Raw genomic sequence first — 15,536 nt, forward strand, 5'->3', positions numbered from 1 at the left:
GCCCTCTGCTTCTTATACTTTCCCAGCATGAGGGTTGCATGGGCCAGACAAACAGAGGTCAGGGGTCACCATTACAGTGAGGGCAAAACAAACTCCATCCCCAAGCAGCACAGCTGTACTGTCCCAAGCTGCAGAGCTCAAATCTGGGAGATCACAGAGGTAAAATCTTTAGATTCAGCGCCATCTATTGGAAGATAGTAGAAAGACCTTCTAGGAGACAAATGCACAAACAAAGAAGGGCAGCAAATACCATGAAGAACCACTGAACAACAATGACCAGAAAGAAAATGAAAAATCCCCAGAAAGTAGGCTGTAACACATGGAATTATGTGACATAAATCAGCAGTTGCCAACCTCACGGGCCACCAGTGGTCTGTGGACCACCGGTTGGTGACTGCTGATATAAATGACAAGAGATTTCAAGATTGCAGCTTTAAAAATACTCAACCAAATGCAAGAAAATACTGACAGGCAATTCAGTGCACTCAGAAAACAAACCAGTGAACAAAATGAGTATTTCTCCAAAGAAATTGAAACTTTCTATCAGAAATCGAATCTATCAGAATTTCTGGAAATGAAGCAGGCAATTAAGGAGATTGAGTAAACTGTTGAGCACAGAAAACAGAACCAACCAATTAGAGAAAAGATCTAGTAGTATTCAAGACAGGAATCAAGAAATGCTGTAGAAGGAAGAAGAGAGAGATCTGAGAATAAAGAAAAACGAAAAAGCTCTACGAGACCTCTCGGATTCCATTGGAAAAAGTAACATCAGAATCATAGGCATGTGGAGGAGGAAGAAAGGGAGCAGGGAATGGAGAATCTATTAAAACAAATAGTGGACGAGAACCTCCCAAATCTATGGAAAGAACTAGATCCTTGAATCCAAGAAGCAAAAAGAACACCTAGTTACCTCAATCCAAAGAGGCCCTCTCCAAGGTACTTGGTAGTGAAGCTGTCAAAAACTAATGACAAAGAAAAAATTCTCAAAGCAGCCAAGGAAAAGAAGGAAGTGACCTACAAAGGAAAACCCATCAGGATCTCATCTGACTTCTCAGCAGAAACTCTGTAAGACAGAATAGAGTAGAACCAAATATTCAAAAGTCTGAAAGAGAGAAATTACCTGCCACAAATAATATATCCAGCAAAATTATCCTTTAAATATGAAAGAGAAATAAGGATGTTCCAAGACATACAGAAGCTGAGGGATTTTATCACCAGAAAACCTCCATTGCAAGAAATACTCAAGTGAGTTATTCTATCTGAAACAAAGAACATAAGGTCACAACACTACAAGTAAGATAATAAAAAAACTTACAGCATAAATAGGGATAATTTGTGACAACAAAAACATACAAGAGGAAGGGAGAAAGGTCTGAACTGGCAAAGGAAGATGAAGATCAGATGCTCTCAAAAGGGAAAAAACTATGGTATATAAGCAACTTCATTTTTTATAAACCTAATGTCAACCACACACAAAAATCCCCCAAACAGGACATATAGCTTAAAAAAGAGAAAACAAGAGAAAAGATGAATGAAATACCACCAAACAAAAACAAAAAGATAGAAGCATAAATTAAAAGAACCAATGGAGGCACAGAACTACCAGAAAACAAAAGATAAAATAGCTATAAGAAATCCTCAAACAACAATAATTACCCTAAATGTTAATGGTCTGAATTTACCAGTAAAGAGGCACAGAGTAACAGAGTGGATCAAAACCCAAAACCCAACCATATGCTGCCCTCAAGAGACACATCTAAGTAGCAAAGACAAAGGTAGATTCAAAGTAAAGGGTGGAAAATGATTCTCCAAGCAAATAACATCCACAAAAAAGCAGGTGTACCATACTTATATCTGACAAAACAGATTTCAAGATAATAAGAGAAAAAGATGGACACTTTATAATGATAAAGGGAACACTACATCAAGAAAACATAACACTTCTTAATATATATGCACCCAACCAGGAAGCACCGAAATATAATAAACAGCTACTCACAGACTATTCCATTGTAAACTTTAGATAGATCAACCAATCAAAAAATCAATAAAGAAATATTGGCCTTAAATGAAACACTAGACCAAATGGACATAACTGACGTTTATAGAACATTTCATCACAGAACACCAGATATACATTCTTAGCATAATACTCTCCAGGTCCATCCATGCTGTTGCAAATAATAAGAGTTCTTTCTTTTTTATAGCTGTGTAGTATTTGATGTTAAGTGACATAAGCCAGTCAGAGAAATATAAGCATCACATGATCACACTCATATGTGGAATCTAATGAACAAAATAAATGAAGAACAAAATAGATCCAGAGACATAGAAACATGGAACAGACTGTCGAAGCTCAGAAGAAAGGCGGGGGCGGGTCGGTGGGTGGGAAGAGATCAACTAAAGAATAAGTATGCATTTATGCCTAACCCATGGACACAGACAATAGGGTGTGAAGGCCTCAGGTGGGGAGTGGGAGCAGGCTGGAAGAAGTCAATGGGGGAAAAAAGGGGACATATATAATACTGTCAACAATAAAGATTTTAAAAAAAGATTACACATTCTTCTCCAGGGCACATGGAACATTCTCAAGGATAGGTCATATGTTGGGTCACAGAACTAGCATCAACAAATTAAAAAAGGTCGAAATTATACCAAGCATATTTTCTGACTACGATGCCTTGCAATTAGAAATCAACTGCAAAAAGAAGTAAAGAAACCCACAAATACATGGAGATTAAACAACTTACTACTAAAAAACGACTGGGTTAAAGAAGTAAAAGATGAGATCAAAAGATATACAGATACAAATGAGAATGGTAAGACAACATATCAAAACCTCTGGGATGCAGTGAAAGCAGTAATAAGAGGGAAGTTTATATTGAGAAATCCCAAGTAAACAACCCAACATCACATCTTAAAGTACTAGAAAAAAAAAAAAGAACAAAAGCAACCCAAAGATAGCAGAAAAAAGGAAATAATAAAAATGAGAGCAGAATTAAATGGAGAAAAGACTATACAAAAAAACAAGAAAACAAAGAGCTGATTCTTTGAAAAAGTTAAAATTGACAACCCCCCAGCTAGACTCACTAAGGAAAAAAAAGGGAAAAGACCTATATAAACAAAATCAGAAATCAGAGAGAAGTCATCACAGACATCACAGATATACAAAGGATTATGAAAAACTTTATGCCACCAAATTCAATAACCTAGAAGAAATGGATAAGTTCCTAGAAATATATAACCTTCTTGACTAAATCATGAAGAATTGGAAAATCTAAATAGTCCAATCAGCAGTGAGGAAATGAAAACAATCATCAAAAACCTCCCAAAAAACAAAAGTCCAGGACCAGATGGCCTCACCAGTGAATTCTACCAAGAGTTCAAAGAAGAAATAAAACCTATCCTTTTCACACTCTTCCAAAATATTAAAGAAGAGGCAATACTTCCTAACACATTCTATGAGGCCAATATAACCATGATACCAAAACCTGGCAAAGATAACACACACAAAAACTACAGACTAATATCCCTAATAAATACAGATGCAAAAGTCCTAAACAAAATACAAGCAAATCAAATACAACAGTACATCCCAAAAATAATACAACACGATCAAGTGGGATTTATTCCAGGAGCAAAAGAATGGTTCAACATTTGCAAATCAATCAACATAATACACATAAACAAAATAAAGGATAAAAATCATATGATCTCATCAATAGATGCAGAAAAAGCATTTGATAAGATACAACATTCACTTATGATGAAAATACTTAATAAAATAGGAATAGAAGGAAAGTACCGCAACATAATAAAGCCCATATATGATAAACTGTCAGCCAATATCATACTCAGTGGCAAAAAACTGAAAGCTTTTCCCCTAAGATCGGGAATAAGACAAGGATGTCCAGTCTCACTACTCTTATTCAACACTAGAGGCCTGGTGCATGAATTCATGCACAGTTGGGTCTGGCCATCCTGCGCTGATTGTGGCCAATTGGGGCCAGGCCGGCTGGGGGCAGAGGATGTGGGAGGTTGGCCGCTGGCCCCAACCCCGATCAGAGTGGGGGGGGGGGCTTGATTGGGGTGGGGCCAGCCAGGGGGAGAGGCCGTGGGCAGTTGGCCGGCCAGCCCCACCCCTGATCGGAGTGGAGGGGGCCGATCGGGGCTGCAGTGCGTGTCAAAGCAACCAGTCATTCCGGAGTTCTGGTCACTTGGCTTTTATATAGATAGATAGTGCTAGAAGTCCTAATCAGAGCTATAAGGCAAGAGAGAGAAATAAAAGGCATTCATATAGGGAAGGAAGAAATCAAATGGTCACTTTTTGCGGATGACATGATGCTGTATATAGAAAACCCTAAAGACTCTACCAAAAAACTATTAGAAACAATAAACAAATATAGTCAAGTTGCAGGGTACAAAACCAATGTGCAAAAATCCACTGCCTTCCTGTATACTAACAACAAAATTTCAGAAAAAGAAATGGGAAAAAATAATTCCTCTTGCAATAGCAAGCAAAAGAATAAAATACCTAAGAATAAACTTAACAAAAAATGTGAAAGACCTATATTCTGAAAATTACAAAACATTATTAAAAGAGATTGAAAAGGATACAAGAAAATGGAAAAATATCCCTTGCTCATGGATTGGAAGAATCAACATAGTTAAAATGGCCATATTACCCAAAGCAATATACAGATTTAATGCAATCCCCATCAAAATCCCAATGTCATTTTTTAAAGAAATAGGATGAGAAATCATCAGATTTGTATGAAAATACAAAAGACCCTGAATAGCCAAAGCAATCCTGAGGAAAAAAGAATGAAGCACGCTACCTGGCTTCAAATTATACAACAGAGCTACAATAATCAAAACAGCATGGTATTGGCAGAGAAACAGAATCACAGATCAATGGAACAGAATAGAGAGGGAGAGCCCAGCTATGAAACTACACGTATATGGGCAGATAATTTTCAACAAAGCAGCCAGAAATGCACACTGGAGTAAAGATTGTCTCTTCAATAAATGGTCTAGGAAAACTGGAAAGCCACATGCAAACGAGTGAAACTGGATTACAGTGTGTCCCCATGTACAAAAATTAATTCAAACAAAATGGATCAAAGACCTAAACGTAAGACCCGAAACAATAAGTTACATAGAAGAAAATAGAGGTACCAAACTTATGGACCTGGGTTGTAGAGAATATTTTAAGAACTCGACCTCAAAGACAAGGGAAGTAAAGTAAAAAACAAATGGATGGGACTATATAAAACTAGAAAGCTTATGCACAGCAAAAGAAATGGACAACAAAACAAAGAGGCAGCCAACCAGACAGGAGATGATATTTGCAAACAGTAGCTCCAACGAAAGTTTAATTTTCAAAATATATAAAGAACTCATAAAACTCAACACCAAACAATCCAATCAAAAAGTGGGCGGAGGACCTGAAAATACACCTCTTCCAAGAAGACATACAAACAGCCAATAGATATATGAAAAGATGTTCAACCTCACTGGCAATTAGGGAAATGCAAATCAAAACTACAATGAGATATCACCTTACACCTGTTAGAATAGCCATTATCAACAAGACAAACAATAACAAGTGTTGGAGAGGTTGTGGAAAAAAGGGAACCCTCATCCACTGCTGGTGGGAATGTAGACTAGTACAACCACTTTGGAAAGCAGTCTGGCGATTCCTCAAAAAATTAAGAATAGAGCTACCATATGACCCAGCAATCCCTCTCCTGGGCATATACCCAAAAAACTCTAAATCAGGTATTCGCAAAGATATATGCACCCCTATGTTGATTGCAGCATTATTCATGGTGGCCAAGACATGGAAACAACCAAAGTGTCTTGCAATAGAGGATTGGATAAAGAAGATATGGTAAAGATACACCATGGAATACTACTCAGCCATAAAAAATAATGAAATAGCCCCATTTGCAACAACATGGATGGACCTTGAGAACATAATGCTAAGTGAAATAAGTCAGTCAGAAAAAGCTAAGAACCATAGTGATTTCACTCATACGTAGGATATAAAACTGAAATTTATGAACACAATCAGCAGTGTGGTGGTTGTCAGAGGGAAGGCAGTGAGGGGGAAGAGGGTCCTAATACATGGTGACAGGAGAAGATCTGACTTTGGGTGATGGGCACATGGTGCAATATACAGATCTTATAACATAGAAATCCACACATGAAACCTATCCAATATAATAAAAGCCTAGGTGGTGTCGTGTGACGTCGTCACAAGATGGCCACCGTGACGTCGTCACAAGATGGTCACCACAAGATGGCCAGCAGGGGAGGGCAGTTGGGGGCGAGATCAGGCCTGCAGGGGAGGACAGTGGGAGCGAGATCAGGCCTGCAGGGGAGGGCAGTTGGAGGCGAGATCAGGCTGGTAGGGGAGGGCAGTTGGAGGCGACCAGACTGGCAGGGGAGGGCAGTTGAGGGCGATCAGGCCGGCAGGGGAACGGTTAGGGGGCAATCAGGCTGGCATGCAGAAGCAGTTAGGGATAATCAGGCAGGTAGGCAGGCGAGTGGTTAGGAGCCAGCAGTCCTGGATTATGAGAGGGATGTCTGACTGCCAGTTTAGGCCTGATCCCTAAACTGGCAGTCGGACATCCCCCAAGAGGCCCCAGATCAGAGAGCGTGCGCAGGCTGGGCTGAGGGACACCCCTCTCCGTGCATGAATTTCATGCACCAGGCCTCTAGTATGTTCATGTTGACCAATGTCACCCCAATCAATTTAATAAATACATACATACATACATACATACATACATACATTCAGAGGCCAGAACAAGCACAAAGGCACCGAGTTACACAAGCCCAGGTCAATATAGCAGGATCTGTTTGGGCTTTCCCAACTCTTCGGTCAGTTTTTCTAAGTATACACACACTGATTTATTTAAGTTAAGGTTTTAAAATGGGCTTCCCACATGGTTATCATGATTAGCCCTTCCTATTAACTCAAAATTTGAAAAGGCCTGGGCCTTGTTTATAAATAATTGCCAAGCTAAAGTAATAGTCTCCATCTGTGCATTTCCTACACAATGAGGACTAAAAATAACAGAGGAACAGCATGCATTATAATCAAGGGCTTTGTTCAAAGATTAGGGCACATACCACCAGTTACAGAAAATGTACTTGATGTGCAAATATCATTAAGACTTCTTCGAGAAAATTTTTTATTTGTAATAACTCTTGCAAAAAATAGCTAGGTTATCTGTGTTAGGAACATTTCCCTGTGTATTTCTAAACAGAAGTAATATATTTTTAAGTCATAAATAAGGAAATAATGCTTTTTTTCTATTGTAGGCTGAGTTAAGAAAGTAGTAAATAACTTATTTAATATTTTTTAATCTTGCTTCTTACCCTTTATGAAAAGTTATTTTTAAAGAAGTTATAAATTATAAGTGCACAGGACAGAAGACAGGACAGACGACCACCCATATAGTCATGATGTTGGTCTTTTTAAGTAAAAGCACAAAAAAAGGGAGACAGAGATGGGCTTTTTAAAAAGAATAATGCCACATTTGTAATATTATGCAAAGTATCCAGAAGACATAGCAGGCAAAACAGATTCACAATTCTGGGAAACAAATGAAGAAGAGTACTTCTGTAAGTGACAAATTCTTTGATTTTTCAGTACCCATTAGAAAAATTTATAACTCTAATGTATTACTTTGATAAACTTTCTCATTCAGATCTAAATTAGATGTTTTATATAACTATAGAAACTTTACATTATATGGATAATCCTTTAAAGATATTTTAATTAAATTACAAAAATAAATATTTGGTCTCTTTAGTAATAAATATATAGTTGATCAAATGGATAGTACATCTGACTTTATACTCTTTATATAAAGCTTATGAAAAGCACATACAAAAATACTTCCCCAACCAACTCGGGTGTCTAAAAAAGAAAATGTTGAAAATGTATCAATCATATACATTTACTGCTACCATCAGTAACCTATATCATTCCTCCAGAGATATGGAGATATTTTTGTTTTTTTACTCATTTTAGTTATAACTCACATAACCTGAAGATGAAAAATCACTTTTAATTCTCTCACAATTATGCTTTTGAGATCCCAACACATCAAAAACATGTTTTACATATCTACATAGAATTATTTACATGACAGGATTGTCAATAGTGTCTAAAAAGTAAAACAGGAATTAACAGAATATTCCATATCGAAAGCCCATATTCCTTTCTGAAGCCTGTACCCTAAATTGCCATATTCTTTTCCTTCCACTGATACCGAGGGGTAGGCTTCATGCCAAGATTCTACTTAAGCTGATGGAAAAAAAGCCAAAGACCAGGGATGGACAGGATACCTTACCTGTATGAGGTCTGGTCACAGCACTCTCATATAGAGGGATGCCTTCACCCACATTGTTAAATGCTTTCAAGGTAATCACATAATGAGAGCTGGGATCTGAAGGAAAGAAACGTCAAAACACTTAAAATTCTCACTACAGAATTTTAAAAGTTCATGGGTGACTGTACATGATCTTAACACATTTCGTACCGCTCAGGAGTTTTCTCGTGTTTCTCGCGCCATCTGTTAAGGACCGCTCACGAGTGTTCTCGTTTTTCAAGCCCATAGAAAAAGGAGCGAATCTAGATACTTATGTAAATTTTGTTTGGTCCCTCTTCATAGAGGAAAATGTTTTACGCAGTACCATACGTTAAAAAAGTACTAGGAACTTTAATTGTTTAATTGTTTTTGTAAATAAAAATGTTATTAATTATTGAAAAACAACACCTAAAGTGCATTATGATGATTTAAATAACGTGCAGTTTGCCCAAAAACGTGCGGTCCCTGGCGTATGTCTTAAGAGATTTCTATGCGGTACGCAATGTGTTAACTGCAGAGGAAATCAGGAGGGAAGATTTAAGAAATTTTTACGTGAGATTATTTTGAGGTGTGGGGAGATGTGAGATGGCTGTATACACAGTACAGCAGTCCCCATAGGAGACATGTTCCAAGACCCCCAGTGGATGTCTGAAACCAAGTATAGTATCAAACCCTATATATACTATGTTTTTTCCTATGCATACATACTTATGATAAAATTTAATTTATAAATTAGGCACAGTAAGAGATTAACAACAATAACAATAAAATAGAATAATTGTAACAATGTACTGTAATAAATGTTATGTAAATGTGGTTCCTCTCTCTGTCTCTGATAACCAATCTGATGACTGAGACTGAGACGGCTAAGTGACTAACAAGCAGGTGGCAGACTCAGCATGGTTATGTCCGGGAGGGAGACAGAGTGGGATGGCTTGAGATTTCATCACACTAGTAAAATGATGTGCAATTTAAAACTGATTATAAACTGTTTACTTCTGGAATTCTTCATTTAGTATTTTTAGGCCTTGGTTGTCCGTGGATAGTCAAAACCACAGAAACTGAAAGAGTGGATAAGGGGAAACTTATCCACTGTTGCAGGGTAGAAAAACTGTCTGGAGTTATTACCAGAAGTGAGGTTGGCTGTGCTTAAATTCTCTCTTGAGTTAGTAGCAGGAGTGAGTGTAGCTGTGCCTGAATTATCTCTTGCCCTCAACTAATGGATGGTTTAGTGATGTTATTATATAGTGTGGGGCTTGGATTAGAATGAGTAAATAGGACTTCCATGTGTTGAAAGCCCATAGATAAAGTTTGAAATTAAACAAACCCCTTTCCTTCTCAGAAAGGGGACAGCAACTACAATAGCCAAGGTAGAGAAGTAGGAGAAAAACTGTTAACTCAGAAACCGCTGAATGTCTTTAACTCTTGGGAGCGGGGACTCCAAATCTGGGAACTGTCTAACCTCATCTAGCCCTCATGTAGACTTCTTGGCAGAATAAGATATGGCCCAGGACTAGGACTGGCTTGGAGGTGATGCTGCAGAAAATGTGACTGAAAGAAACACTTCCAGGTGACCATGTAAAATGCTGCTAGTTAGACTCTATGAAAAGAGTGGGTATTAAATAGTTAGAATATCATTCATTTTCCTATTTGCTGAGGTAAATTAGGATGACTCTACTTCATAACATTCCTGATCCAGGCAAAATTTAGGATGGGTAACTTCAAAAGTCCAGTCAGAAATGAAAATTTGAGCCCTGGCCTGTGTGACTCAGTGGTTAGGGCATCAGCCTGCGTACCAAAGGGCAAGTATTTGGGTTTAAAGGCACTTGGTCTCCCAATGGCAGAAAGAATTGACAACAAATGGAATCAACAAGACTCAGTACTTGATTGGTGAGAAAAGATGACATGGGAGATGATAAAGTCCTTCACAGAGATTGGGGACAGAGACAGAGCAACCATGGTATAAATTTTCAAGCCCACATTCTATTCCCACTCTTCACTCTCTCCCTATGTGCTTTCACTCATTTCCTTAGCTTGGGTTAGCATGTATGTGCCATCAAATGAAAAATCATATTTCTAGGCCAGACCTTTCTTCTGATCACCAAACCTTTAGGTTAAACTTTCTGGCATCTCCACTTGGATGTCTCAAATCTCTCTCTCTCCCCCCACTTCAGATCAATCCCTGTGTTTCTACTTCATAAATAGCACTTCTATGCTCCCTGCTGCTCAAGTCAGAAACCTGGGAGTTATTAAGACATCTCTCTCCCTCCTCCCCTGTTATGCAAATAATCAAGTCTTGTTGATTATACCCACTTGCCTCGCCACCACTGCCTTAATCTGCATGCTCCATCTCTCAGTTCACTGAGCACTTTGTGCCTAACATTGGGCCTTAACATGTGCAGCTGTTCTCTATGCTAGGGACACAGGCTACCTTTCTTCTTTACCTAGACAATGCCTACTCATTTTAAAGGACTCATCCCTTTAAAACTGGATTAGCCTCTCTAGTTACATTCCATTTCTCTTCCTCGGCAATCTAAACAATTTCCATTATTTAAAAATTATATTATTTCTAATAATTGGGATCATGTTTGGTTGATTCGCTGCTCAATCTTTAACACAGTGTCTGGGATACTGTAGGTATTCATTAAATATTTGCTGATTAATACGAAGATTTGTGGGAAAAGACACTAACTTTAATTTTGATTAAGTTATGATAGAATATGGGCTATATCCCAGTGCAGATACCCAGTAAGGAGATGTTTATATGAACCTGAAACTCAGGTGAGAGTTCTAGTTTGCTTAATAAATGAATTCCTAAATGTACTTTATTCTGACTTTCTTCTTTTGATCAACATTATATGCATCTTAGATCTATCAGTGTTGAGTTATACAGCTCAAGCTCATTTTACTTTATGCCAAATTAAATCCTGAAATCAGGTAGTATGGGTCTTCTAAGCTTAATTCTTCATTTTATTGTTTAAATAATGTTTGTATTTATTTCAGAGAGAGAAGAAGGGAGAGGGAGAGAGAAATATTGATCAGCTGCTTCCTGCATGCTCCCTACTGGGGATCAGGCCTGCAACCAGTGCATGTGCCCTGATTGGGAATCGAACTAGTGACCTCGGGGTACACAGGACAACGTTCAACCAACTGAGCCACACCAGCAAGGGCTTATTCTTCAGTTTCAAAATATGTTTGACTATTCCAGTAATTTTGATCTTTCATATAAATTTTAGAATAAGTTTACCAATTTCTACAAAAAAGTGTATTGGGATTTTATGTAGGATTGCATTAGGGAGAATGCAATTTTAATGCAAATTTCCAACTGCTTACTGTTAGAGTATGGAAATACGACTATTTTTGTACCTTGTGACCTTGCTAAACTTACTTATAGTTTTAGTAGCCAGGATTTTCTATGAGTCAGTAGAGTGCTCAAATATTGATTTCTAAATACCATTTTCCATAAAAGAAACTAGGGTTCCTTGGAGAAATGGCTGATTCAAGGGCTAAGGCTAGGAAATACCAGGGTCTGAAACATCTTGTCAGATGGACAGAGGAACCAGTTATAGGAGATTCCCACTGGCCATTCTTTCACTGTGAAAGAGGAGGAAAGCTTTTTCTTACTAAAGAATGCTAATACATGTAGAAGAAATAATGGCATTAGGAAATCACCACTTGTGAAACAACATAGTGATAACTATTACTAAAGATACTAAAACTAGTAAGTGAAAGTTTGATGAGAAATAAAATATTTACAAAGACTCATGGTATCTCTCCCCTACAAGGTACTTAGTAATTATGAAGAGAAAAATAATAACTTTATAGCAGAGAAATGAGGCAGGTACCATTTAAATCAAGTGATTAAAGTTAACATCACTAGTGTGATAGGCTCTTCTGTGCCTCCTAAGATGAAGCACTGACAAGATCACACTGTGTCTATGCTCTGCCTCCCAGAAGAACGTCAGTTGAATGTATGAGGAAATATTAGACAAGTCTAAACTGAGGGACATTCTACAAAATATAATGGTCTATACTTTTCAAAAATGTCATAGTCATTAAAGTAAAAAAAATACTGAGGAACTGTTCTATATCAAAGAAAACTAACGAGACACAATAACGAAATGCAACATGTGATCCTGGACAACATGTGATGCCTTCTTTTATTATAAAGGACATTAATGAGACAACTGGTAAAATATCAATAAAGTCTATAGATATTGTGTCAGTGTCAATTTGCTGATTTTGATCATTGTACTGTGGTTATGTTAGCAAATGTCCTCGTTTTTACGAAATGCACATTAAAGTATTAGTTGGTAGAGAGACATCATGTCTCAACTTACTCTCAAATGGTTCAGAGGGAAAACAAGTACATATAGGAAGATACAGACTGATAAAGCACATGTGGAAAAATGTTAACCTCTGGGGAGCTGAGTGAAGGATTAACAGGAATTCTTTGGACTATTTTTCTAAGTTTTCTATAAAAATAAAATTATTACACAATAAAAAAGGTAAAAGGAAAGCATTCACAAGTACAATTACTTCCTTTACTGAGCATACACACCCAGATTTTCGATGGTGTAATAGCGCTGTTTATAGTCCACTTTGATGGTCTGGGCGTGCGGGCTGCCAATGCCATAACCAATGGCATAACCTCTGACCACAATGTTCTGGTTCTCTGGAGGAGTCCAGCTTACTACGATGCTAGTGACAAGTGGGCGGACATGAAGAGAACTAGGTACTTCAGGAACACGAGTTTCTGGGAAGGAAATTAGAAAGGCAAGATGAGGTTTATCTTCCGTTAGGATATTTCATCACCTTTGGGGAATGGTGTTCAATCTCCTGCTAAATTATTTGGGGCTAAGTTTTTCCATTATGCCCAAGAATTCAAAGAGAATATGTATATACAGTAAAGTACGTCCAATGGATTCTAAGAAGAAAACAAAACCCAAACAGCAGCTTGAAATACTAGACACTGTAATATTAATTTGGAAGGGAAGACAAAGTAATCCAAGAACCTCTGTCCAATAGAGAAAAACAAATAAATTGACTTTCAATAGTTAACCATTCCTCTTGGTCTCACATCTGATTCCCAAACTTACCAGGCAGAAACACCAACTAATTAGAAGCCTGGTGCCAACGGGTAGTTAAGTATCACATTATAGCAACAGTATTAATTATTTACTCCCCTAAGTAATATGGTAAGCCAGAAAATATGAATAGAACCACAAATTGACTTAAATGGTGGGAGACCAAGAGGCCTAAGAGGTGGCAATTTATAGTATTTTTCAAGGCATAAATTGCTATCTAATTTAAAAAATAGTAAAACAAGAGTTAGAATAGGACCCTTTTGTCTTCCAAGTACAGCACCTGTTTTTGATAAAGATACATACACACACCCATATGGACTTACTCATTGAATAAACAGGTGAGAAAAAGGGCAAGGTGTCTAGAATGAAGGGAAAAGGGAGACTAATGAAATATAAACATGATTCATGTGGCTCAGCCTTCCATTTTAGATCATCCACATACTTAATGGCCTTGGTGAAAAACAGACTTAAGGCACCTGTACCTTTTTATTGGTTTTGGTTCTACTTAAAGACAGTTATCTAAAAGCCACAAGGGAGGGCGGAAATCCATGAAACTTGCTTTATTACAGGAATGACAGTAGTATATATTAAAATTCACAGATTAAAGCACTATATACCCCAAATCTGTGGCTTTCCAGTTAGGCTCAATTGACTATAATTATTACCTTGCCTGTGCCATTGTTCTTACCATCTAAGTCACTTTCAAAAGTTTCAGCAGACAGCCAGTCAGTAGCCGGGCCTGTGCCATTTACTGTTAGAGCAGCCACTCGAAAATTATATTCAGTCCCCCGATCCAGACCTGAGACCCAAATGACAAAAAAAGACAAGTTGAAACAACAGATTTGGAAAAACAAAATACCAACAATCTCATTAAAGTAAATATCTCATCCACCAACTCAATATGCAGCTACTACCTTGATAAAATTTTAGTTAAAGTTAATACAAAACAAGAAATACATAAGTATAGAACAGAGGAGCTCCCACCTCTAAGGTAGAGGCTGAAGTCCACACAATCCAAGAAGGAAAGAGAAATCAGTAAAGCTCTCAGGAGGTAATAGGGGTTTTTTGTTTGTTTGTTTTTTAAAAGAGCTTGAAGGCATTTTAGAAATCATTTAATGCAATCCCTTCATTTTACTAAGGAAGCTAAGGCCAAAAAAGAGGCCAAGGATGAGTTATAACAAGGAACAAAGTCCATTGGTCTCAGAAGACACCAAAGACCAGAAAAGAATGCAAGATGTGAACTGAAAAATGGCGGAGGTTTAGACGGACGTGTTGGTGCTTTGTCCCGGAGCAGATAAGGGCGAGCAGCTGAAACGGGTAACATACAGCCCGAATAAGCAGAGGAGATTCAGCTGAGAGACAGTCTGCAGCCAGGAAAGACAGAGAACTCCTAGAAAATGGGGACGGTTAGAGATTGAGGCTGAAACCTCCCCTGGGGTGCCGGCTCAGCCGCGAGACCGCGCCATCTTGAGTAGCTGTTATCAGCATCCAGAGATCGGCTACTAACCCGGAGGCAACGGCTCTCAAGCAGCGCGACTACATGAACTCAGAGGAGACCTGCTTCCCCCCACGGAAAGGTTAGACTTCCCCCAAAGGTGCGGTTTGCAATTCAGGTTGGAGCGAGGAACGCATGCGCGCGCGGGGGGGAAATCTGTGCCCCACAAAGTCTGCGGCCGTTGAGGCCAGGGTGACCCGCAAGTGGGGAAGGGCTCCCGCAGGGCTGCTGGCAGAAGGGAACACTATAAATAAGCCCATAGTTGGACTGGATGCAAAGGGGCAGCCTCAGATTTTGCCAGCCGGCCGGCTACTTGGTGCCAGGGGCCAGAGCGCGCGCAGAGACTCCGCGCAGATCTGGAAGGTGGAGCCCTGCGAGTTCGCACAGCTTCCCAGGCTCTTGTTTACACACTTCCTCTTAAATCTGTGAGTTTGATTGTTGAACCCAGTGCATGGGATTGCCCAGTTGGGGTCGCTAGGGGAAGATTGTTTTTGGGGAGCCAGGGAAAGAGCTGGGAGTGGCGACTGGGTTGGGTACAATAGAGAACTCCTGGTCAGAGAGGACTTA

General features: G+C 38.6%; 1 protein-coding gene across 9 annotated transcripts in view; it reads right to left on the reverse strand.

Moving 5' to 3' along the window:
* Window positions 1-15,536, reverse strand: part of NEO1 (neogenin 1) — a 199,056-nt gene that overhangs the window by 50,595 nt on the left and 132,925 nt on the right. For all 9 annotated transcript variants that reach the window (XM_014530454.1, XM_014530453.1, XM_014530445.1 and 6 more), the window contains exons 14-16: window positions 14,163-14,273; window positions 12,949-13,143; window positions 8,370-8,465 (exon numbers count right to left, since the gene is read on the reverse strand). In XM_014530454.1, coding sequence (XP_014385940.1) covers window positions 8,370-8,465; window positions 12,949-13,143; window positions 14,163-14,273 — 402 coding nt within the window. The remainder of the gene's footprint in view (window positions 1-8,369; window positions 8,466-12,948; window positions 13,144-14,162; window positions 14,274-15,536) is intronic.

This window comes from Myotis brandtii, unplaced genomic scaffold (assembly GCF_000412655.1).
Source record: "Myotis brandtii unplaced genomic scaffold, ASM41265v1 scaffold74, whole genome shotgun sequence".
NCBI classification, from domain to species: Eukaryota; Metazoa; Chordata; class Mammalia; order Chiroptera; family Vespertilionidae; genus Myotis; species Myotis brandtii.